At 45.1% G+C, this 26,432-nt stretch overlaps 1 protein-coding gene across 1 annotated transcript in view; it reads left to right on the top strand.

The window, feature by feature from the left end:
• TBCCD1 (TBCC domain containing 1) overlaps positions 1 to 26,432 on the top strand; it is a 105,031-nt gene that overhangs the window by 57,914 nt on the left and 20,685 nt on the right. Inside the window, exons 4-6 of the mRNA XM_044293232.1 lie at positions 5,462 to 5,648; positions 12,264 to 12,758; positions 21,062 to 21,225. Coding sequence (XP_044149167.1) covers positions 5,462 to 5,648; positions 12,264 to 12,758; positions 21,062 to 21,191 — 812 coding nt within the window. The 3' untranslated portion in view covers positions 21,192 to 21,225. The remainder of the gene's footprint in view (positions 1 to 5,461; positions 5,649 to 12,263; positions 12,759 to 21,061; positions 21,226 to 26,432) is intronic.

Raw genomic sequence — 26,432 nt, 5'->3', positions numbered from 1 at the left:
TTACGCGCGTTTTTGTTGCGCGTTTTTTGTAATAGTAAACGCGCCTTTGTGTGATTGACTGCAGTGTCCTATGGCCACAAACGCGCGTCAAAACGCCCCAAAGAAGCTCAAGTACTTGATTATGCGTCGGGCGTTTTACAGCGCGATCGTACGCGCTTTAAAACGCCCAGGTGAGAACCATTCCCATAGGGAAGCATTGGTTTTCATGTGTTGAGCGTTTTACAGCGCGTTTGAACGCGCTGTAAAACGCTCAGGTGTGAACTTAGGGTAAGTGCTGATAACTTTAAAACGCTTTGACTTACCCAGGCCGTTCTGAGATAGTTTTTTCGTCACATATTGCACTTCATGACGCTGCTAAAATTGGTTCCAAAAAGTTAATCTATTTGCATAAAAAATACCAAATTTACAAAAAAATTGGCAAATTTCAAAGTTTGTTTCTCTACTTCTGTAATACATAGTAATACCCACAAAAATTGTAATAACTTTACATTCCCCATATGTCTACTTCATGTTTGTATTATTTGGGGAATGCCATTTTATTTTTGTGGGATGTTACATCGCTTAGAAGTTTAGAAGCAAATTTAGAAATTTTTCTGAAATTTTCCAAATCCCACTTTTTTGGGGACCAGTCCAGGTCTGAAGTCACTTTGTGAAGCTTACGTAATAGAAACCACCCAAAAATGACCCCATTTTAGAAACGACACCCCTCAAGGTATTCAACACTGATTTTACAAACTTTGTTAACCCTTTAGGTCTTCCACAAGACTTCATGGCAAATGGACATAAAATGTAAGAATTTTTATATTTTTTGGGAAAATTTTCCAATATAATCAATTTTTTCCAGGAACAAAGCAAGGGTTAACTGCCAAACAAAACTCAATATGGGTTGCCCTGATTCTGTAGTTTGCAGAAACACCCCATATGTGGTCCTAAACTACTGTTTGGCCAAACGGGAGGACATAGGAGGGGAGCGCCATATGGTTTTTGCAAGGCAGATTTTGCAGGACTGGTTTTGTTTATACCATGTCCCATTTCAAGCCCCCTGTTGCACCCCTAGAATAGACATTCCAAAAAAGTAACTCTATCTAAGAAAGTACACCCCTCAAGGTATTCAAAACTGGGTTTGCAAACTTTGTTAACCCTTTAGGTGTTCCACAAGAGTTAATGGCAGATGGAGAAACAATTTTGGAATTTTCTATTTTTGGAAAATTTTCCATTTTAACCCTTACTTTATTACTGGAAAAAATGGGTTAACAGCCAAACAAAATTCAACATGGGTTGCCCTGATTCTGTAGTTTGCAGAAACACCCCATATGTGGTAGTAAACTACTATTTGGCTAAACGGCAGGACATAGAAGAAGGGGAACGCCATATGGTTTTTGGAAGGCAGATTTTGCTGTACTGGTTTATTTACACCATGTACCCTTTCAAGCCCCCCTGATGCACCCCTAGAGTAGAAACTCCATAAAAGTGACCCCATCTAGGAAACTACGGGATAAGTTGGTTGTTTTGGGACTATTTTAGGGTAAATGTGATTTTTGGTTGCTCTATATTACACTTTTTTGAGCAAGGTAACAAAAAATTGTAATTCTAAAATTGTTTCTACATTCGCTATTTAGTTTTGTGGTACACCTACAGGGTTAACAAAGTTTTTCAAAGTAACTTTTGAATACCTTGAGGGGTGTAGTTTCTTAGATGGGGTCACTTTTTGGGAGTTTCTAGTCTAGGCATCAGGGAGGCTTCTAATGGGACATGGTGTAAATAAACCAGTCCATCAAAATCTGCCTTCCAGAAACCATATGGCGTTCCCTTCGTTCTATGCCCTGCCGTGTGGCTATATAGCCATTTACGACCACATATGGGGTGTTTCTGCAAACTACAGAATCAGGGCAATAAATAATTAGTTTTGTTTGGCTGTTAACCCTTGCTTTTATTACCGGAAAAAAAGGATTCAAATGGAAATTTTGCCCAAAAAATTGGTGTTTTTGCACCATTTTTACTTTATATTTTTAACGCTGTTCATCCGAGGGGGTTGGGTTAAATGTTATTTTTATAGAGAAGATTTTTATGTACGCGGCAATGCCCAATATGTATGGCTCTCAGACTTTGGAGACACTAAGCAGGCATCCTCAAACTGCGGCCCTCCAGTTGATGTAAAACTACAATTCCCACCATGCCCTGCTGTAGGTTATCTGGGCATGCTGGGAGTTATAGTTTTACAACATCTGGAGGGCCGCAGTTTGAGGATGCCTGCACTAAAACTAATATTTTTGGGGAAAAAAAATAGTTTCCGTGTCTCCAAAGTCTGAGAGCCATAGTTTTTTATGTTCTCTAGGGCAGTGTTTCCCAACCAGTGTGCCTCCAGGTGTTGCAAAACTACAACTCCCAGCATGCCTGCACAGCCAAAGGCTGTCCGGGCATGCTGGGAGTTGTAGTTTTGCCACAGCTGGAGGCACGCTGGTTGGGAAACACTGCTCTAGGGGACTGTTGGGGATTATAAAAATGTAGTACTCCATGGAAGTGTGATACTCCCTGAAGCAATCGATAACACAGAGGCCCGGATGATCGGGGCAAGTGTCACACTGAGTGGTGGTGTCCTTCCGTATCCCCCTCCTGTGACACACTCTGCACTTTTTTGGGGACCGTCCCTTCTTTCCAGTATGGGGGTCCACACCTGGAAGATGTTGGCCAGGGACGATCTGGGCGCCTCCAATTCCCCCGAGGTACTCCGGCCTGCTCTTTCCTGGTCTGAAAAAATTAGTTCCTTGAGGACTGCCTCATAGAATTGGAGGAATGTCCATGTGCTGCCAGCGCTTCGGGATAGTACAAAAGCGTTGTACAAGGCAACCTGTACCAAGTAAAACACACCTTTTTTGTACCATGCCCGGGTTTTCGCATGGCATTATATGGCTTGAGGACTTGATCAGAGAGATCAACTCCTCCCATATACCGATTGTAGTCGACGATACAATCGGGCTTGAGGACCGTTGCCACGGTACCTCGCACAGGGACAGGGGTGATGCCGTTACCGTGGATTGTGGACAGTATAAGGACATCCCTCTTGTCCTTATACCTGACCAGCAACAGGTTTCCACTGGTAAGGGCATGGGTCTCACCCCTGGGGATAGGTACCTAGAGGGGGTGGGCAGGGAGGCCGCGCTGATTTTTCCGCATGGTCCCACAAGCGGACTTGGATCTGGCGGCAAGGGACCTGAAGAAGGGAATGCTAGTATAAAAGTAACCCTTATCTAGCAGTGGATGCATAAGATCCCACACGAGTTTCCCGCTAACACCCAGAGTGGGGGGGACATTCTGGGGGTTCAATACGGGAATCTCGCCCCTCGTACACACAAGATTTGTAAGTGTACCCTGAGGTACTCTCACATTTTGTACATTTTCACGCCATACCTCGCCGCTTAGTGGGAATGTATTGGCGGAAACTGAGTCTCCCCTTGAACGCAACGAGAGACCGCGACCTCCCTTCCAGATATGTAGGCCTGCACAAATTTGGCCCGAAGTGATCGATAACCGGCCGTATCTTATACAGACGGTCATAGGCAGGATCACCTCGGGGTGGGGGACATGCTGCATTATCTGAATAATGCAGGCATTTCCAGATGGCCTCAAAACGGGGGCGTGTCATGGCCAAACTGTAGAGTGGGGTCTCGTAGAGGACGTCCCCACTCCAGTATTGCCTGACACTGGGTTTTTGCACTCCTGGGTAAGTCTAGGGTCTCACAGCTAAGTGCTGTGGACTCCAACCACCAGCAACAATAAATCAGATAAAGTTGTTATTATTTTTTTTTCCCCCTAACTAACTCCCTTCTATCCCTGCCTAATCGTGCCTCTCCCTCACTGACCCTAACCTACCTGGAGGTACCAATCGGCACCAAGGACAGCACCGCCGCCCCGAAATGCTCGGACTGTGATTGGTGGTGTGTAATCACACCACCGATCACTGTCCTTTCCGGTTCATCGGGTCACCGGAGACCCGAATGGACCGGAAACACAGCAAACCCCGACGTTGTGACATGATGCCCGCTGAATGATTTGCATATGTGCCTCCCACTTGTTAAGGGACCAAAAGGAATGGGACAGAATAAAATTCATAGATCAAACTTTCACTTTTTAATACTTTGTTGCAAATGCTTTGCAGTTAATTACAGCCTGAAGTCTGGAACGCATAGACATCACCAGACGTTGGGTTTCATCCCTGGTGATACTCTGCCAGGCCTCTGCTGCAACTGTCTTTAGTTTTGTCTTCAGCAAGTGAAATGCATGCTCAATCGGATTCAGGTCAGGTGATTGACTTGGCCATTGCATAACATTCCACTTCTTTCCCTTAAAAAACTGTTTGGTTGCTTTTGCAGTATGCTTTGGGTCATTGTCCATCTGCACTGTGAAGCGCAGTCAATCATCAATAAATACAATATAACCAGTTCCACTGGCAGCCATTCATGCCCACGCCATGACACTACCACGACCATGCTTCACTGATGAGGTGGTATGCTTAGGATCATGAGCAGTTCCTTTCCTTCTCCAAAACTTCTCTTCGCATCACTATGGTACAAGTTGATCTCTGTCTCATCTGTCCATAGGATATTGTTCCAGAACTGTGAAGGCTTTTTTAGATGTCATTTGGCAAACTCTAATCTGGCCTTCCTGTTTTCGAGGCTTACCAATGGTTTACATCTTGTGGTGAACCCTTTGTATTCACTCTGATGAAGTCTTCTCTTGATTGTTGACTTTGACACACATACACCTACCTCCTGGAGAGTGTTCTTGATCTGGCCAACTGTTGTGAAGGGTGTTTTCTTCACCAGGGAAATAATTCTTCGGTCATCCACCACAGTGGTTTTCCGGGTCCTTTGGTGTTGCTGAGCTCACCGGTGCGTTCCTTCTTTTTAAGAATGTTCCAAACAGTTGTTTTGGCCCCGCCTAATGTTTTTGCTTTCTCTGATATTTTTTTTATTTATTTTATTTTAATTTTTTCTGCCTAATGATGGCTTACTTCACTGATAGTGACAGCTCTTTTGATCTCATCTTGAGAGTTGACAGCAACAGATTCCAAATGCAAATAGCACACTTGAAATGAACTCTGGACCTTTTATCTGCTCATTGTAATTGGGATAATGAGGGAATAACACACACACACCTGACCATGGAACATCTGAGAAGCCAATTGTCCCATTACTTTTGGTTCCTTAAAAAGTGGGAGGCACATATGCAAACTGTTGCAACTCCTACACCGTTCACATGATTTGTAAATACCCTCAAATTAAGGCTGACAGTCTGCAGTTAAAGCACATCTTGTTTGTTTATTTTCAAATCTATTGTGGTGGTGTATAGATCCAAAAATGTTAGAATTGTGTTGATGTCCCAATATTTATGGACCTGGCTGGATCTACATTATATACTTTGTTCCTTTTCTTATGGTTTCATTATTATTTTTTTTACACAGTTGATGGCTCAAACAGAAAGGCAAAAATTATTTGCAATGTTTATAAAGTGCCACGAGGTAATCATATGGTTCTCATGAGTTATATACACAGACAAACTTTGGCTAAAAGTTCTGAAACATTGGTGGGAGCACGTGTTAAAATCACTCACTGTAATGAATCTTTTATCTATCTATTATCTCCATTAAGGTAAGGACATACTATTATTTTTTATATTTATGATGATTTCATAAAGTGGTTTTCCAGGATTACTAAATTTAACATACACTCACCTAAATAATTATTAGGAACACCTTTTCTATTTCTCATTAATGCGATTATCTAGTCAACCAATCACATGGCAGTTGCTTCAATGCATGTAGGGTTGTGGTCCTGGTCAAGACAATCTCCTGAACTCCAAACTGAATGTCAGAATGTGAAAGAAAGATGGGCTACAACAGCAGAAGACCCCACTGGGTACCACTCATCTCCACTACAAATAGGAAAAAGAGGCTACAGTTTGCACGAGCTCACCAAAATTGGACTGTTGAAGACTGGAAAAATGTTGCCTGGTCTGATGAGTCTCGATTTCTGTTGAGACATTCAAATGGTCCGAATTTGGCGTAAACAGAATGAGAACATTTATCCATCATGCCTTGTTACCACTGTGCAGGCTGGAGGTGGGGGATGTTTTCTGGGCACACTTTAGGCCCCTTAGTGCCAATTGGCCATCGTTTAAATGCCACGGGCTACCTGAGCATTGTTTCTGATTATGTCCATCCCTTCATGACCACCATGTACCCATCCTCTGATGGCTACTTCCAGCAGGATAATGCACCATGTCACAAGGCTCGAATCATTTCAAATTGGTTTCTTGAACATGACAATGAGTTCACTGTACTAAAATGGCCCCCACAGTCACCAGATCTCAACCGAATAGAGCATCTTTGGGATGCGGTGGAATGGGAGCTTCGTGCCCTGGATGTGCATCCCTCAAATCTCCATCAACTGCAAGATGCTATCCTATCAATATGGGCCAACATTTCTAAAGAATGCTATCAGCACCTTGTTAAATCAATGCCACGTAGAATTAAGGCAGTTCTGAAGGCAAAAGGGGGTCCAACACCGTATTAGTATGGTGTTCCTAATAATTCTTTAGGTGAGTGTATATGCTTACATATTTACTTAGCTCGTGTACATCTTCCTCATGCTTCATTTTTTTCAATTTGGACTCTCCTAACTAGGGGTGGGCGATATGGCCTAAAATGTATATTGCGATATAATTTTAAGCATGTGCGATATGCGATATATATCGCGATATATTGTTTTCTATATTTTGGGGGGGTGTTTAAACTTTTTTTTTTTTTACTTTTTATTTATTAGCCTCCTTAAGGGCTAGAACCCTTGTCATATTCACCCTAATAGAGCTCTATTAGGGTGAATAGGACTTTACACTCTCCCTGCTGCCCTGTGCATAGCACACACAACAGTAGGGAGCAGAGTCCCCTCCCCTAAACAGTGCCATCCACAGATCCCCCTCCCCTAATCAGTGCCATCCACAGATCCCCCTGCCCTAAATAGTGCCATCCACAGATCCCCCTGCCCTAAATAGTGCCATCCACAGATCCCCCTGCCCTAAATAGTGCCATCCACAGATCCCCCTGCCCTAAATAGTGCCATCCACAGATCCCCCTGCCCTAAATAGTGCCATCCACAGATCCCCCTGCCCTAAATAGTGCCATCCACAGATCCCCCTGCCCTAAATAGTGCCACCAATCCCCTGCCCTAATCAGTGCCACCCACAGATCCCCCTGCCCTAATCAGTGCCACCCACAGATCCCCCTCCCTATCAGTGCCACCCATCCCTAATCAGTGCCACCCACAGATCCCCCTCCCCTAATCAGTGCCACCCACAGATCCCCCTCCCCTAATCAGTGACACCCACAGATCCCCCTCCCCTAATCAGTGCCACCCACAGATCCCCCTCCCCTAATCAGTGACACCCACAGATCCCCCCTCCCCTAATCAGTGACACCCACAGATCCCCCCTCCCCTAATCAGTGACACCCACAGATCCCCCCTCCCCTAATCAGTGACACCCACAGATCCCCCATCCCCTAATCAGTGACACCCACAGATCCCCCTCCCCTAATCAGTGACACCCACAGATCCCCGACGCTCACAGGAACACATTTATAAACTAAACAGTAACTTTAACTTTAATCAGCGACTCTTTTCTTTCTATACCTTACTCTGTTTTAGCTCCGGTAACAGCAGGCAGTGCGGGTGGGCGGCGCTCACTCACTGACGTCGCGCGCCTGCGCCGCCTAGTGGGAGGAGCAGGCGCGTGACGTCAGTGAGTGAGCGCTGCCCCCCGCACTGCCTGCTGTTACCGGAGCTAAGACAGAGTAAGGTATAGAAAGAAAAGAGTCGCTGATTAAAGTTAAAGTTACTGTTTAGTTTATAAATGTGTTCCTGTGAGCGGCGTGGCCCTGTATATTCTAACCCCCAGGCAAGCGTCCCTGTCACCATGGGAACGCATGGGGGTTAGAATATACCATCGGATTTGAGTTTTCACGCGCACACAGAGATCGTGAAAACTCAATGATTTACTGTCAGTCCCTCCCCTCCCCTCCTACTCTTTTCTCATTGGTGGTCAGCGGCAGCCGCGCACAGTGGGGAGGGAGGGACTCCCTTCTTCTCCACTGTGCCGGCTCAGGAGAACATGGTGCGCACATAGAGCGCGATCATATCGCAGTCCGGCGATATGCTCAAAATCCATATCGTGGCACAAATTTATATCGCATATCGCCTATATCGTCTATATCGCCCACCCCTACTCCTAACCTATTTTCTTTAAGTAAACAAATCACTGATGGTTTACATCCTATGTAATATTTTACAATTTAAGGGCTCATGCACACAACTGTGGTTTGGGTTTTTTGCGGGGCAGATGCAGAACCTTTCACTTCAATGGGACAACAAAATACTTTGTCCGCATCTGCACGTCCATTCTGTCCGCATAAGGTCTGTTTTATTAGGGGCTTGCCATTCCGTTTTGCAAAATGTGTAATGCACACGGCCAGTATTCGTGTTTTGTGGACTTCAAAACAGCCAACAGTCATGTGCATAAGCCCTAATGATTTTTCCCTGTTCACCACTTATGGCAGCACCACTGGATGTTGCCCACTTGACCTTCATGGCACAGGAAACAGAGGTTAAAAGACCCCTCGCACCACCACCCTCCAGCTTTCTTCCTGTTCCTAATGAGGACAAACGCAGGAAGGTTCCCTGCTACGGGGTAAAAGATTTTCTGCAATAGACCCTCAATGTCTTTTAAGGCTGTGACTGCATTGGAGCATTCTGCCTCTCCTAATTCCTGACTAGCCTTGCTAGCATGTTTCTGGACACAGGTCCCCTATCAGCCCCAGAACCCACTTGGCTGTCTATGGCTTCTGAGACTACAGTTAGGGTCTCTGTTAGGGGTGCACCGAAATGAAAATTCTGGTCCGAAACCGAAAATTCAGGATACCCCTTGACCGAAACCGAAACTGCCTTTTTGCCCAAATACTTTTAAAATACTTTTTTTTTTTAAATGTTTTTATTAATAATTCTTTTTCATGAATTTAATAAATCATATTACCCACCCACCCCATAACAGTGCCATCCAGAGACCCCCACCCACCCCATAACAGTGCCATCCACAGACCCCCACCCACCCCATAACAGTGCCATCCACAGACCCCCACCCACCCCATAACAGTGCCATCCACAGACCCCCACCCACCCCATAACAGTGCCATCCACAGACCCCCACCCACCCCATAACAGTGCCATCCAGACCCCCACCCACCCCATAACAGTGCCATCCACAGACCCCCACCCACCCCATAACAGTGCCATCCACAGACCCCCACCCACCCCATAACAGTGCCATCCACAGACCCCCACCCACCCCATAACAGTGCCATCCACAGACCCCCACCCACCCCATAACAGTGCCATCCACAGACCCCCACCCACCCCATAACAGTGCCATCCACAGACCCCCCCCCACCCCATAACAGTGCCATCCACAGACCCCCCCCCACCCCATAACAGTGCCATCCACAGACCCCCACCCACCCCATAACAGTGCCATCCACAGACCCCCCCCCCCATTGCCGCTCCAGTACAGACTAGTTATAAAATGTGTACAATTAATAGAAAATAGCGGGGAGGGACTGGGAGGAGGAGCTGGGGGCCGGTGCGTTCACTGTTCTCCGGCCCCCAGCTCCAGTAGTTATAAAATGTTGTACAATTAATAAGGATTCTATTAATGAGGCCCCCTCTGCAGTAAAACATTCAATATAGCCACATCCTACTCACAGGGCTGTTATCTTAATGCTGGCCGGCCGGGCAGAGGAGCGGCAGCGTCACGACTGACGTCACATGCCTGTGCCGCCTCCTTCATTCAGAAAGTAGGCCGGGCACATGACGTCAGTCGTGACGCTGCCGCTCCTCTGCCCGGCCGGCCAGCATTAAGATAACAGCCCTGTGAGAAAAATAAGATCACTAATGTTCTCTAACAAACCTCTGAGGCCTTCACTGAACAGCTGTAGTTATACTAAGAATAAATAACACAGGTGGATTATATTTACAAATTAGTTGACTTCTCAAGGCAAATGGTCACAGTGGGTTTTATTTTGGGCAATCAGTACAGGGGGCTGAATACAAATGCACTCCACACTTTTCAGATTTGTATTTATTAAAAATTTTGGAAACTATATGTCATTTTCTTTTCACTTCACACACACTTGCTATTCTCTGTTGGTCTATCATATAAAATCCAATAAAATACATTTACGTTTGTGGCTGTAACATGAATATTTTTTTCCGGAAAGTTCAAGGGGTATGAATACTTTCTCAAGGCTTAGTAGGTAAGAATATGCAGTGATTAGCTGCATTTATATAAACCTCCTGATTTACACTTCCGGTCTGTATCATCTGTCTGATCTCCAGTGTAGTTCTATGAGATTTGGCTTCACACTAGTTTCTCTACCACCTCCATTTAAAAGCTGACGGGGAGAGAGAGATGAAAAGGCAGTGAGGCTCCAGCTGTATCACATAGGAAAACATGGAGACACCGGGGTGTGAGGGCATAGCATCTGTGTGTCCCTAATCTGAGCAGGGTGGTGATACTTCACCCCTTATCGGTCTCTGCAAAGCCAGGCATGATGGAAAATGTAGCATGCAATGCATTAGGAAAACCAGATATGAGATGAGGAGGATTCAGGGGGTCAACCCACAAATTATACATCAAATGAAATGGGTATACACAAGGCATGCACAAGTGTCTCTATCTTACTTTTTATTAATGGACTATCCTGCACTATATGGGCAAAGAAAAAATTCTTGGAGTGCTAAGAGGTCTTCTAAGGCTGGATCTGGATCCGGGGCTTCTGCCTCTCCTTCACCAGAACTCACCTGGCTGTCAGCTTCTAAGCCGATAGGTGGGTTCTCTGTTGGCCTCAGTTCAATAATTATCTGCTATGTGAATCTACTATATGAAGGATTCCTATTGGTTTTTATAATTCAGTTGCATCCATATTAGTGTAGTAATCTGGCGCACTAGAGGGTGGTGATGGGAGGAGCCTTTACATTTCTCTGCATCCTGTCCCAAGAAGGTCTAGATTGCAAACTCCAGTCAGGCTTTCATGAGGGAGTCCTGGAAATACAATTACCAGTAAGTGTAATTCCTCCTTTCCGTGAATTATATTTTATAGCATATATACAGGATAATTCATTAGTATCAGTTATGTGGGAAAATCTCTCTTAAAAAGGCTCCCACAAGGAGGACATCTCTATTAAACCAGGCATCGCTACTAAACCTGGTAAGATTGATTTTGCTGATTAAAACGATACCTGGATGGTAAAAATCAATTTTGCCATTCCATAAAAAAAAAATAATTATATATAAACTGTGGATCGGTGCACTAAGGGACAGGCCCGTGCACCTCAGCTCTTGTGGAAACTCCCCCTTCCTTACTTCCCTTGACTAACGGGGCCAGGCATGAGTGTCCTCTTGCCTGACCCTGTGGTAACACTCTGTCGCCATGCACCACGACATAAGATGAACAGATGTTTATTGTGGTCAGGGCCCACCCCTATATGCACTGAAACCTTAATTTACATATAGAAAGTTACTGTTTTCACTGGAATTGTTTAACAGAGTTTCTCGATTCAGATATTATTTGATCAGCAGAGTCAACCCTACCAGGCAGTATGGCTGATTTAATAGGGTTGGTCTTGCTGATGAGGCCTCTTTACCTTACTATATGGTAATATGTAGTAATTTTCTTTGGTCTACTCAGTTTGTAGATGACTTAAGTACTTCTGGTATATATTATGTGTGTGTCTTCCTTTTATGCAGCTGTTTCTTGTCTCCTTAAAGAGGACCTTTCACTAGTATACAAACTAAAAACTAACTCTATCTGTGGGCAGAGCGGCGCCCAGGGGTCCCCCTGCACTTACTAGTATGTCTGGGTGCCGCTCCGTTCGCCCGGTATAGGCTCCGGTGTCTCGGCTCCGTCTGTTGTACTGGACTGATTTTTTGTATTAGGGTTGTCCCTTGCTGCAGCACTGGCCAATCGCAGCGCACAGCTCATAGCCAGGCATACTAGTAAGTGCAGGGGGACCCCTGGGCGCCGCTCTGCCCACTGATAGAGTTAGTTTTTAGTTTGTATACTAGTGAAAGGTCCTCTTTAAGTATGCTGTATATGACTGCTTAGTCTACCAGTACAGTGAGCAAGTTACACTCTTACCCTTCTTTCATTTTTTTCCTAGATCTGTCACAATTGAAAAATGTAGAAACAGCACAATTGTCCTAGGACCAGTGCAAACTGTTCTTCATGTTCAGATGTGTGACCATGTAAAAGTTATCAGTGTTTGTCAGCGATTGTCACTTTTGTCTACCACAAGCTGTACTTTCCATATACTTACTCCTACAAGGCCTCTTTTATTCTCTGGTAACCAGGGTGTTGTATTTGCACCCTTTCACACTCATTATTCAATGTTAGAAGATCACATGGGACAGACTGGTTTAGCCACTTTGCCTAATTATTGGGACAGACCACATCTGCTGTCTACAGAGAATGACAACCAGGTATGGAAGCTCATGTCACCTCGAGAGTTTTGTTCATTTGTTATTCCATTTGAAATGGAAGGGGACACAACTGAGATTCCAGGAGGTCTTCCACCTGTGTTCCAGAAATCAATGGATCAGAGACAGCAGAAAATACAAATGTGGCAAAAAGCTGTCAAGGAAGCAAAAATAACTAGGTAAGTGTGCTTTGTTTTTTGGTACAATTTATTATTATTTTTTGCAAAAAAATATTTCTTTGAAGACTTTATGAAGAAAAAAGTCAAGGGCCTACATGTCCAAATGCAACAATGCAATGTATAATAATAATAATGTGACTTAATTACTTTATGCACATTAAAGGGAACCTGTCACCTCCAGCAAACATCCCAAGCCGGCAGCAGTACCTGAGAGTAGCCAGCAGCATGTTTGTAACGATCATTTTCTTCCTGCAGGCAGATGAAGCAAAAACTGTAAAAACGTTCTTTAATCCCCTGCTGGCCGTGCTTCTCTAGTCAGGCTTGAAGGCGCGGAGGTAGCGGCCTCCTTGCTTCAAGTCACGGTAACCACGCCCCCTTCCCTGCCCCTTCGCTGTGACTGACAGAGCTTATGCATGACAGTTCGGCCGGCTGTCAGTCACAGGGAAGGGGGCGTGGTTACCGTGACTTGAAGCAAGGAGGCCGCTACCTCCGCGTCTTCAAGCCTGACTAGAGAAGCACGGCCAGCAGGGGATTAAAGAACATTTTTACAGCTTTTGCTTCATCTGCCTGCAGGAAGAAAATTATTGTTACAAACATGCTGCTGGCTACTCTCAGGTACTGCTGCCGGCTTGGGATGTTTGTTGGAGGTGACAGGTTCCCTTTAAGATGGAAAACTGAGTGATGGTAATCCAAAAAGAAGGATGCAAAGTGAATATATTTGAAGGCCTAGGAGCATTTTTAATGATTGCATTTTACTTCTTTTAAACTACAAATCATTTTTTCATTTGGTCTTTATTAAAAATGTCCTTCCATTTCTGAGATACAGGGATTAAAGGGTTTCTGCATTTTTTTTAAACTGATGATCTATCCCCAGCTGCAAGGCTTAGTGGGTGGGCGGGACTTAGAGTTTTTATAAAAAAAAAAAAAATTCTGTTACGGCGCTCACCACAGGAATTATTTTTGATATTTTAATAGTTTGGACTTTTCAGACGTGGCAATATGTAATATGTTTATTTATGGTTTATATATTTTATATGAAAAATTGGGTATTAGGGTGATTTATACTAGGGGTGGGCGATATGGCCTAAAATCTATATTGCAATATAATTTTAAGCATGTGCGATATATATTGTTTTCTATATTGGTGGGGGGGGGGGGGTTTAAACTTTTTTTTTTTACTTTTTATTTAAAGGGGTTATCCCATCATAATGATCACTGTTAAATCTGTTAATGATTTGACAGTGATCATTTTTGTAAATATACTTTATTAACAAATTCCCACCGATTAGGATAAAATTCATCCCCACTTACCTTATTGTTGTGACTCGGTCTCCCCTGGTTACAAACACCGCTCTTCTCCAAAATCCCGGTCGCGCTTGCCCAGAAGACTCCTTTTCTCCCGGCCGGGCCGCTTGCTGTTCTGAACGCGCACGCTGCCGCGCATTTACGGTGACTTCTTCCCGGCCAGAATAGTACAGAGCTGCGAACACACACGCAGGCTCTGTACTATACTGGGCAGGAATAAGTCACAATTGCGCATGCGCGGCGGCGTGCGCGTTCAGTCCAGCGCGCGGCACGGCCGGGAGAAGACTTCAATCAAGATGAAGCCCTTCCCCAGCCAGAATCCAGGAAGTGAACGCGCGGTGGCAGCAAGTTTAAAAACGCAAAGTGGAATAACCCCTTTAAAGGGCTGTTTCACATGTGCGGATGCCGTGCGTGGCATCCGCTCCGTGAAAGAGTGCCAAACCCCGATGCAGACTGCAGAGGCACGGAGCATTAACATGACTGATAATGCTCTGTGCCTCTGCAGTCTGCATCGGGTCTTGGCACTCTTTCACGGAGCGGATGCCACGCACGGCATCCGCTCGTGTGAAACAGCCCTAACTATTAGCCTCCTTAAGGGCTAGAACCCTTGTCATATTCTCCCTAATAGAGCCCTATTAGGGTGAATAGGACTTTACACTCTCCCTGCTGCCCTGTGATTTGTGCACACAACAGCAGGCAGCTGACCATGGCAGCCTGCCTCTGATCCGCCCCCCCAGCCTCTGATCCGCCCCCCCCCAGCCTCTGATCCGCCCCCCCCCCAGCCTCTGATCCGCCCCCCCCCCCCAGCCTCTGATCCGCCCCCCCCAGCCTCTGATCCGCCCCCCCCCCAGCCTCTGATCCGCCCCCCCCAGCCTCTGATCCGCCCCCCCCCAGCCTGTAAGCATTAGCAATGCGCCGCACAGACCTATAAGAAGAAGGAGCGACCGGCAGCCACGGCGCACGTGAGTATAATGCTGCTCACTAACATACCATGGCAGCGAGAACTTTAGGGTAACGGCTGCTAGGGTAACCGATCTTCACTACTGCTCCGTGGTCATATCGCAGTCCGGCGATATGCACAAAATCCATATCGTGGCACAAATTTATATTACATATCGCCCACCCCTAATATAACACAGCAGCATGGAGATTAACATGGCAGCCAGGGCTTCAGTAGTGTCCTGGCCGCCATGGTAACCGATCGGAGCCCCAGGATTACACTGCTAGGGCTCCAAACAGAAGCTGCCACTGCCACCAATGAGGAAGAGGGGAGAGGGGACCCTGTGGCCACTGCCACCAATGTTTTTAATACTGGGGGGTGGGTGCACTGCGCCACCAATGATAATTAACCTTTAGTACAGATACAGGAGGCAGGTGCGGCAGAATCACATAGGCGGCACCTGACCTCTGACAGGGAGCTGCGATCAGCGGCAGTTAACCCCTCAGGTGCCGCACTCACCTCCTGTATCTGTAAGAGGACCTTTCATGGGTCCTTACCTAACTAAGTAGCAGGACATGTAGAGCAAATAATAGTAAGTGCAGGGAGATCCCTAGGCGCCGCTCTACATATCCTGCTATTTAGTTAATAAAGTCCGGACCCATGAAAGGTCCTCTGGTTAATTATCATTGGTGGCCACAGTCCCTCCGCCCACTCTCTCCTCATTGGTGGCAGTGGCTGGCCGGCATCAGAATTAACTCTATTAAACTGACTGACATTAGCGATGTGCTAATGGCTAATGTCAGCAGACCCTAACTAGCCTATTCTTATGCTTATGGCTGAGCCCATGCTAATTAGCCTCTAGAAACGGGGGGGGGGGGTGTTGCACCTGCTCCTAGAGGTTCCTTTCGTCCACCTCTTTCAACGTCCATGTAAACTTGATTGACAGGGCCAGGCCAGTGTTGGTCTCCTTCTGCCGGTGAAATCTCACACCTGCGTCGTCCTATTCGGCGCAGGCACAGTGAGTGAAGGACACTCGGCTGACAGCTTCCTCACTGCGCCTGCACTGAATATGTCACAGACAGCCGGCATCGCTATTATTATTGGTAGAACATTTTTTGTATAAAATATTTATTTTTCTAATGCACCCTTGATCATAGGTGCTATCAGTTGGAATTAAGCGCTGGCCAATCAGGCAAATACTTACCACATAGGAGGATCCAGCAACGTCACAGCTCTCTTCTCTGCGATGCCAGCTATCTGTGACATACTCGGCGCAGGCGCAGTGAGGAAGCCGGCAGCCGAGCGTCCTTCACTGCCTGCGCCGAATACTGAACGGGACGACGCAGGAGCGAGATTTCGCCGGCAGGAGGAGACCAACGCTGGCTGGCCCTGTTAATCAAGTTTACATGGGCGTTGAAAGAGGTGGGCGAACTGAGCCTTTAGGAGCAGGTGCAACGCCCCCCCCCCCCTGCTCCTAGAGGCTAATTACCATATAATAAAAGTTAAAATTGTGCAGTAAGGGGCGCCCCCATAAGCATAAGAATAGGCTTGTTGGGGTCTGCTGACATTAGCACATCGCTAATGTCAGACAGTTTAATAGGGTTAATTCTGGTGACAGAAACCCTTTAGTAAAGGATCTTACCAGAAGTACCAGATGTGGAACTGCCGTTCTTCCTAAAATACTACGAGCGATCCAGGCGAGGGAGGGTTGTTTTGTGGGCGTCTTGAGCTTATCCCACAAAACACCTCCCTGGTGAAGTGATTCCTACAATTTTTATTACAGTGATTTTAATACGTTTAACATTTTACTACATTTCAGGTGGTAACACTCATTTTATAATAGACACTATACATAGTCATATTGATATCACTAGTGTTGTCCACACCTGGTGGGTTGACACCTACACCGTGGCTCTTTTTCTTCTTTTTTTTTCCCCCCTGATACTGTGTTCACGTATGTAGTAGTGCACTTTACATATACAGCCAGCACTGGCAGACTTCTCTGCTCTTGATTCATCTCTCTCTTCCCTTACCTCGTTATTGTCCTTCCTTCCTCTGGCGTCCTGCAGTTACTCTCTGACCTTCTTGACTTCTTTCCAAGAAGCTCTGTGACTAACATTCTCTCTTTTTTCCCCTCACTGTAAGTGTATTACCAGTGTAATACACTTACAGCCTGCTTGCCTGTGAGATCCAGGGGGCTGGATCTCACAGGCTGTCACGGAAGGCAGCCACGATGCCTAAGGAAGGCATTGGGCTGCCTTTTCTTCCATCGGGTCCCTATCACAGTAGTGTGGGGACCGGATGGCCACCCCGCTCCCGTCAGGATCCCGTACGTGCCGCGGTCACCAATGCCAGCGCATACAGCAGGGGTCTGACTATCAGTGACTGCCGGACTCCTGCGGCTGATCGGGCGGCCCTCCGTACATAGTCCTTAACCGGTTAAAGAGTCATTCATTCCATAGCGCTGTACATATGAAAAGGGGTATACATACATAATACAAACAATTGCACTAGCATGAACAAGACGAGTTAGGCTACTTTCACACTAGCGTTTTTGCTCGATCCAGGAGGGTTCAGCAAAAACGCTGATAATACAACCATCTGCATCCGTTATGAATGGATCCGGTTGTATTATCTTTAACATACCCAAGACTGATCCGTCATGAACCCCACTGAGAGTCAATATATATAAATTTCGGTATCGCCATATCTACTCATAGAATAAAATTATCAAATCCTATATACCACATGAGGAACTCCATAAATAATAAAAATAAAACACTGACAGAATTGTCCCTTTTTTGCCCACCTCACTTCCACAAAAAATGGTATACAAAGTGATCAAAAAGACATATGTACCCCACAATGATACCAATAAAAACTACAGCTCGTTCTGCAAAATACAAACCCTCACAAAGCTAAAATATAAATATTATGGCCCCTAAAAACAATTTCAGCACATTTATGTTAGAAAGTCCTGATGCCGCTCCTTCTCTTCTGGATGCTGCCGTGCCCCCAAACAGCAGTTCACAACCACATATATGGTATTGTCGTATTCATGAATAAAATGCATAACAAATTGTGGAGTGCATTTTCAACTGTTAGCCCTTGTGAAAACGAATTTGGTCCAAACTGGCTGTTGCTTGAAGGGGTTAAAAAAAAAGTTTTTTGTTTTGAAGGGAATCACAGCATTAGCCTCTTTTGTTGTTACATTTGTGACCACTCACTAAAATTGAATATATATTATTGGACGGTAAGGACTAGTTTGCCATTTGTTTACTCTGTGCTCCATATGTTTTGATGGTAGCACTTCTGACGGTGATTGGTGGATTGGGAAGAAGAGAATTCCTTGAAGGGGTTGTGTCACTTCAGCAAGTAGCATTTATTTTGTAGAGGAAATTTTTACAAGCCACTTACTAATTTATTGTCATTATCCATATTGGTTACTTTGCTGGCTGGATTCATTTTTCCATTACATTATACGCTGTTTGTTTCCATGGTTACGACCACCCTGCAATCCATCAGTGGAAGTCGTACTTGCACACTTTAGGAAAAAAACTCTGGCATATGTGTGGTCCCGGCTAACATTGGCCAGCGATTTTTCCTATAGTGTGCAAGCACTACCATCACTGCTGGATTGCAGGGTGGTAGTAAACGTGGATAAATGGAAAAATGTATCCAGCCAGCAAAGGAAGCAATATGGATAACAGAGGTCGCAATAATGCCTGCACAAGCGTCATAGACACCTGTTAAGGCCATTTTACTCCCTGGAAAAAGACTCATGCGTATTTTTATGCATGGTCTTTTTCTAGTTAGGAGCGCTGTATCAGAAGCTGCCAGGTTCGACACACATGAAGCCCCGCTGTCTCCCGAGAAGCCCCGCCCTTCATGGACATCTCTCTCACTAGGAGCAGCTCCAGTGTCTGGACTAAATACTACATTGTGGTTACAGGACCTGTGGTGATGTCACAGTCATGTGATCAGACATTTGTGTGGGAGGAGTTAGGGGAATACAGGCTCCATGTAGGACTGTGCTGGTGGAGAATGCAGAGGCACTTTCATGTATGGAAGGTGTGTATAAAGCAGGGCTATGTCAGTGTAGGCAGTCTATTGTACAGTTTTGTGTGTGTAATGTGCACACAGTAGTTTTATCTGTGTAATGGACATGTAGCAGAGCTGTGTGTGCAATGTGTATATAGCAAACTATTTGTGTAATGGGCATGTGGTAGAGCTGTGTATGTAATATGTATATAGTAGTGTCAGGTGGGCGCTGTGTATGGAAGCAGTGGTTTTATGTTTAGTGTATGATGTTTTATATAAATGTAAAATTGTCTACATTTAATTCTGCATGGGAGACAAGCAATGGTTTCCCTGCAGAAATATCAGCCTCATAACGTTATGTGGGCATATGCATTATATATATGAATTACCGCAAAATTCGTACTCCTCCTCGGCTAAAAATACTCATCAAAATTGTTAAGAGGAGTATTTTTACTCTTCTGGAAATAATTTAGTGCGAACCTCTGCTGGATAATAACAGTACATTAGTAAGTGGCTTGTATTTAACTTCTGCATAATAATTGCTTTTTGCTGATGTGACATAACCCCCTTTAAAGTAAATCGGTCACCAGTATTATGCCGTTACTTATTAACAGCTCCAGGGCATGCCAATGAGTCCTGATATTCATGAGCCTCTTAGGGCCGCTTCACACGAGCGGATGCCGTGCGTGGCATCCGCTCCGTGAAAGAGTGCCAAGACCCGCTGCAGACTGCAGAGGCACGGAGCAGTAACATGACTGTTAATGCTCCGTGCCTCTCTGTGATCTCTTTACTACGAAATCACAGTTGTCACTGTGATTTCGTAGTAAAGAGATCACTGAGAGGCACGGAGCATTAACAGTCATGTTACTGCTCCGTGCCTCTGCAGTCTGCATCGCGTCCTGGCACTCTTTCACGGAGCGGATGCCACGCACGGCATCCGCTCGTGTGAAGCGGCCCTTACTTTCTCCGACCCTTGCTAGTGATCGACATTTTTTTCTAACTGAATTAACAGCGGGGGGCGGAGAAAGTCAGGAGCTCATGAATATTCAGAACTCCTCAGCATACATTAGAGCTGTTCAATACGAGATTTTAGCAAAACGGTCAATTTAAGGGCATCTTTCAGCAGATTTAAAGGGTTTCTACCACCAGAAATACTGTTATGTGGCTGACTGACATTAGCGATGCACCCATGTCAGCACTACATAACAGTATGTTTCTAATGTTAGTCCCTGCAGCCGTTTTTTTTTTTGTTAAAAATGCACTTTTATTATATGCTAATGAGCCTCTAGGTGCTATTTGGGCGTAAAATCAGCACCTAGAGGCTCAGTCCACTCACCCTGTATTCTGCCCAGGTCCGGTGTTGTGCCCGCCCAGCTCCTCTTGATTGATGCCACTGTTCGCTGCATCGCTGGCGAAATCCCGCGCCTGCGCCGTTCACTTCTGTCTTCGGCGCAGTGAGTGAATGATGCGATCCTGGTGCCGGCTTCCTCACTGCGCCTGCGCCGACTATGTAACATTAGAAACATACTGTTATGTAGTGCTGACATGGGCGCATCGCTAATGTCAGTCAGCTACATAACAGTATTTCTGGTGGTAGAAACCCTTTAAAAACTGTCTAACCTGTTGCTTGTGCACTTGGCAGCTGAAGGCATCTGTGTTTGGTTCGAATTTTGATTAGAAAAATTATGTTTTAATATTTGCAAATGAGCCTCTAGGACCAAGAGGCTACACTTTCACTGTAACTGCCATGCCCTCTCCGCTTCAATTCCATCAGACCTCAGGAACAATCATGTAAATAGTTGTCCGAGGAAGAGAAAAAAATGGGATCATTAAAAAGGAAGATTCAAATCCCTTTTTTTTAGTAAAATTGTGATAAAGACTGCTCTGCTGCTTTTCGCTCTCTCAACTCCATCTAATAGTATAAGCCTTTATAACATATTTTAAAAAGTGCTTTTATAGATTATTTTCTTTTGTGCCTTTTTTTATTTATTTTTTTTTTTTTTTTTTTTTTTTACAGGGAGCAGCGAAAGCAATTCCAGACGCTTGTTGAACAAAAATTCAATGAGTGGCTTGTTAAGACTAGAAATCGACATCAGTTGGATAGCCTTGTGCCACCAACAGACTGCCCAAAGCAAGTTTCTGGATAGTGAAAACATTTGATCATAAATGAAACTTCAGTTAGTAAGTGAAGTGCTTTATTTATCACTCATGTTATGGTTTTTCCTGATCTTTTATAAGTAGCCTTTTCCGTGTAAAATATACAAATCAATTAGGAAAATTTTCTTTACTGTTTTTTTATTTTTATTTTTTTATTCTAATTCCCAAAAGTTAAAGGGGTTGTCTGGGTTTAAAAATAAATAAAAATAAAATAGCACTGTAAATATAACGGTCAGCAATATATAACTAATCTAAGAAAGTTTTAGGTAAAAAAAAATATATATATATATTTCCTAATTTCCCTGGTTCTCTTCTGGCCCCTGTTTACCTGCAGTAACAACAATCTCTGAGGTTTTCTTCATAGATATTTGTTCCCCTGCTCTGCAAAGAGAGTGAATAATAGTGCTGCCCTGAGTGACATGTCTGACTGCTAGGATACTCAGCAGCTTGTTGTATGTGTAGGACTACAAGTCACAGTTGTACAGTGACAATGCTCATACACACAGGATCTTACCCTACCTGCTGTGCAATGTTCTGCAGAACTCAATCTGTCAGCTCTGTGTCTGCAGGATGAGGAGGGAAGATCCTGTGTCTGTTCACTGCCTGCAGCTACTCAGCAAAGCCTTCAGCCCTGAGTCTGTGCTGCAGAAGGGGTTAAAGTGTCCTGGAGAATCCAGGGAGAGGGCAGATGGCAATGCCAGGGGGGCATGGCCAGCACAGTGACGTCTTGTGTACAGATGCAGACCTGCTCTCTCAGGCTTGTGTACGAGACATCATCAAAGCAGGGAGAGAAGCTGACATCACAGGTCATGTGACCCTCAGTGAAATATGAGAAAGAAGCCACTACAGATAAAGTGCATTGTAAAGCCCTTACATTTGCTTAGTTAGAAACATACAAAGAACAAAAAAAAACTTTTAAGCATAGAAAAAATTAAAAATGGCACTGCATTTTTTAAAACTTTTGATATCCCAAAGCGACATATTAAAAGTTTTGATCAATGTTTTAGGCAATGAGACCCCTGCCTATCTTTAGAATGATGAGAGAGAAACGCTCACACTCTGCAGGAGATAAAATAGAGATGAGCCCATAGACTTTCTACTGAGTCAATCTTGTTTCCATATCCTGCAGTAAGAAGAGAGCTTGTTCTACATACGGTATGTGAGCATTTACCTTTCCTCGTTCTAGTGATCAGCAAAGTTCTCAGCACTCAGACCCCCACCGACCCAAAGCTTTGCTATTTCACTATCATATACACTCTCCTAAAGAATTATTAGGAACACCTGTTCTATTTCTCATTAATGTGATTATCTAGTCAACCAATCACATGGCAGTTGCTTCAATGCATGTAGGGTTGTGGTCCTGGTCAAGACAATCTCCTGAATGTCAGAATGGGAAAGAAAGGTGATTAGAGCAATTTTGAGCGTGGCATGGTTGTTGGTGCCAGGCGGGCCGGTCTGAGTATTTCACAATCTGCTCAGTTACTGGGATTTTCACGCACAACAATTTCTAGGGTTTACAAAGAATGGTGTGAAAAGGGAAAAACATCCAGTATGCGTTAGTCCTGTGGGCGAAAATGCCTTGTTGATGCTAGAGGTCAGAGGAGAATGGGCCGACTGAGTCAAGCTGATAGAAGAGCAACGTTGACTGAAATAACCACTCATTACAACCGAGGTATGCAGCAAAGCATTTGTGAAGCCACGACACGCACAACCTTGAGGCGGATGGGCTACAACAGCAGAAGACCCCACCGGGTACCACTCATCTCCACTACAAATAGGAAAAAGAGGCTACCATTTGCACGATCTCACCAAAATTGGACTGTTGAAGACTGGAAAAATGTTGCCTGGTCTGATGAGTCTCGATTTCTGTTGAGACATTCAAATGAATCTGGCATAAACAGAATGAAAACATGTATCCATCATGCCTTGTTACCACTGTGCAGGCTGGTGGTGGTGTAATGGTGTGGGGGATGTTGCACACTTTAGGCCCCTTAGTGGCAATTGGCCATCGTTTAAATGCCACGGGCTACCTGAGCAGTTCTGAAGGCAAAAGGGGGTCCAACACCGTATTAGTATGGTGTTCCTAATAATTCTTTAGGTTAGTGTATATTAGAAGGTTTCCTGAAGTACAGTGCCAGTTTAAAGCTAGTTTCACATTAATACTTAGTATCTGGCAGGCTGTTTCGGTAGCGGTTTTCTTCTGGCCGATTCTCGGCCTATTTGCCAGGTTGCTGCCGGACCTCACTATTTTTGAATATTGTATTTCATTTTCCTTTGTTGGCACCAGAGAAATGAGTCCTTGGTTTATATTTATATTTCCATCCTTGTCATTTATATCCTAGATTCCATAAGTGAGCTGTCTACTTTTATTTTATTCTGTACGGTCCCCATTATAGTTAAAGGGGCCAGACAGCAACTTTTACATTTGTACTCCTTTTCAGCTAAAATCATTTTTATATTTGTTCTTCATTAAAAGTATTGAACAGTTTTCCCTGCACAGCTTTTAGTTTCCCAAGTAGCTGGTTCTAAATTTCCTCTCTGCTCCGTCAGGCAGGGAGCTGACGGGCTCCTGACCTCTGACCTTATAAACACTCATTAACCACCTCCCGACCGCCTAACGCACCGATGCGTCCGGGAGGTGGTTGATTTATTCCTCCTGGACGCATCGGCGCGTCATCTCGCGATACCCGAGATTTCCTGTGAACGCACGCAGGCGCGCACGCTCACAGGAACGGAAGGTAAGCGAGTGGATCTCCAGCCTGCCAGCGGCGATCGCTCGCTGGCAGGCTGGAGATTTGATTTTTTTTAACCCCTAACAGGTATATTAGACGCTGTTTTGATAACAGCGTCTAATATACCTGCTACCTGGTCCTCTGGTGGTCCCTTTTGTTTGGATCGACCACCAGAGGACACAGGCAGCTCAGTAAAGTCGCACCAAACACCACACTACACTACACCCCCCGTCACTTATTAACCCCTTATGAACCCATGATCACCCCATATAAACTCCCTGATCACCCCCCTGTCATTGATCACCCCCCCTGTCAGGCTCCGTTCAGACGTCCGTATGATTTTTACGGATCCACGGATACATGGATCGGATCCGCAAAACACATACGGACGTCTGAATGGAGCCTTACAGGGGGTGATCAATGACAGGCGGGTGATCACCCATATAGACTTCCTGATCACCCCCCTGTCATTGATCACCCCCATGTAAGGCTCCATTCAGACGTCCGTATGATTTTTACGGATACTTGGATCGGATCCGCAAAACACATGCGGACGTCTGAATGGAGCCTTACAGGGGGGTGATCAATGACAGGCAGGTGATCACCCATATACACTCCCTGATCACCCCCTGTCATTGATCACCCCCCTGTCATTGATCACCCCCCTGTAAGGCTCCATTCAGACGTCCGTAAGATTTTTACGGATCCATGGATACATGGATCGGATCCGCAAAACACATGCGGACGTCTGAATGGAGCCTTACAGGGGGGTGATCAATGACAGGCGGGTGATCACCCATATAGATTCCCTGATCACCCCCCTGTCATTGATCATCCCCATGTAAGGCTTCCATTCAGACGTCCGTATGATTTTTACGGATACATGGATCGGATCCGCAAAACACATGCGGACGTCTGAATGGAGCCTTACAGGGGGGTGATCAATGACAGGCGGGTGATCACCCATATACACTCCCTGATCACCCCTGTCATTGATCACCCCCCTGTCATTGATCACCGCCCTGTAAGGCTCCATTCAGACGTCCGCATGTGTTTTGGTATCCATGGATACGCAAAACACATGCGGATGTCTGAATGGAGCCTTACAGGGGGGTGATCAATGACAGGGGGGTGATCACCCATATACACTCCCTGATCACCCCGTCATTGATCACCCCCCTGTAAGGTTCCATTCAGACGTCCGCATGTGTTTTGCGGATCCGATCCATGTATCCATGGATCCGTAAAAATCATACGGACGTCTGAATGGAGCCTTACAGGGGGGTGATCAATGACAGGGGGGTGATCACCCATATACACTCCCTGATCACCCCCTGTCATTGATCACCCCCCTGTAAGGCTCCATTCAGACGTCCGCATGTGTTTTGCGGATCCGATCCATGGATCCGTAAAAATCATACGGACGTCTGAATGGAGCCTTACCAGGGGGGTGATCAGGGAGTCTATATGGGTGATCACCCCCTCATTGATCACCCCCCTGTCATTGATCACCCCCCTGTAAGGCTCCATTCAGACATTTTTTTGGCCCAAGTTAGCGGAAATATATATATTTTTTTGTTTGTTTTTTCTTACTAAGTCTCATATTCCACTAACTTGTGTCAAAAAATAAAATCTCACATGAACTCACCATACCCCTCACGGAATCCAAATGCGTAAACATTTTTAGACATTTATATTCCAGACTTCTTCTCACGCTTTAGGGCCCCTAAAAAGCCAGTGCAGTATAAATACCCCACATGTGACCCCATTTCGGAAAGAAGACACCCCAAGGTATTCCGTGAGGGGCATATTGAGTCCATGAAAGATTTAAATTTTTGTCCTAAGTTAGCGGAAAGTGAAACTTTGTGAGAAAAAAACAAAAAATCAATTTCCGCTAACTTATGCAAAAAAAATAAAAAATGTATGAACTCGCCAGGCCCCTCATTGAATACCTTGGGGTGTCTTCTTTCCAAAGTGGGGTCACATGTGGGGTATTTATACTGCCCTGGCTTTTTAGGGGCCCGAAAGTGTGAGAAGAAGTCTGGGATCCAAATGTCTAAAAATGCCCTCCTAAAAGGAATTTGGGCACCTTTGCGCATCTAGGCTGCAAAAAAGTGTCACACATGTGGTATCGCTGTACTCAGGAGAAGCTGGGGAATGTGTTTTGGGGTGTCATTTTACATATACCCATGCTGGGTGAGAGAAATATCTTGGTCAAATGCCAACTTTGTATAAAAAAATGCGAAAAGTTGTCTTTTGCCAAGATATTTCTCTCACCCAGCATGGGTATATGTAAAATGACACCCCAAAACACATTCCCCAACTTCTCCTGAGTACGGCGATACCACATGTGTGACACTTTTTTGCAGCCAAGGTGGGCAAAGGGGCACACATTCCAAAGAGCACTTTTCGGATTTTGCAGGCCATTTTTTACAGATTTTGATTGCAAAGTACTCCTCACACATTTGGGCCCCTAAATTGCCAGGGCAGTATAACTAC

The sequence above is a fragment of the Bufo gargarizans genome, chromosome 5 (assembly GCF_014858855.1).
Source record: "Bufo gargarizans isolate SCDJY-AF-19 chromosome 5, ASM1485885v1, whole genome shotgun sequence".
Lineage (NCBI taxonomy): Eukaryota > Metazoa > Chordata > Amphibia > Anura > Bufonidae > Bufo > Bufo gargarizans.
The sequence above is the reverse complement of the archived record's forward strand: the minus strand, read 5'-3'. Positions and strand labels throughout refer to the sequence as shown.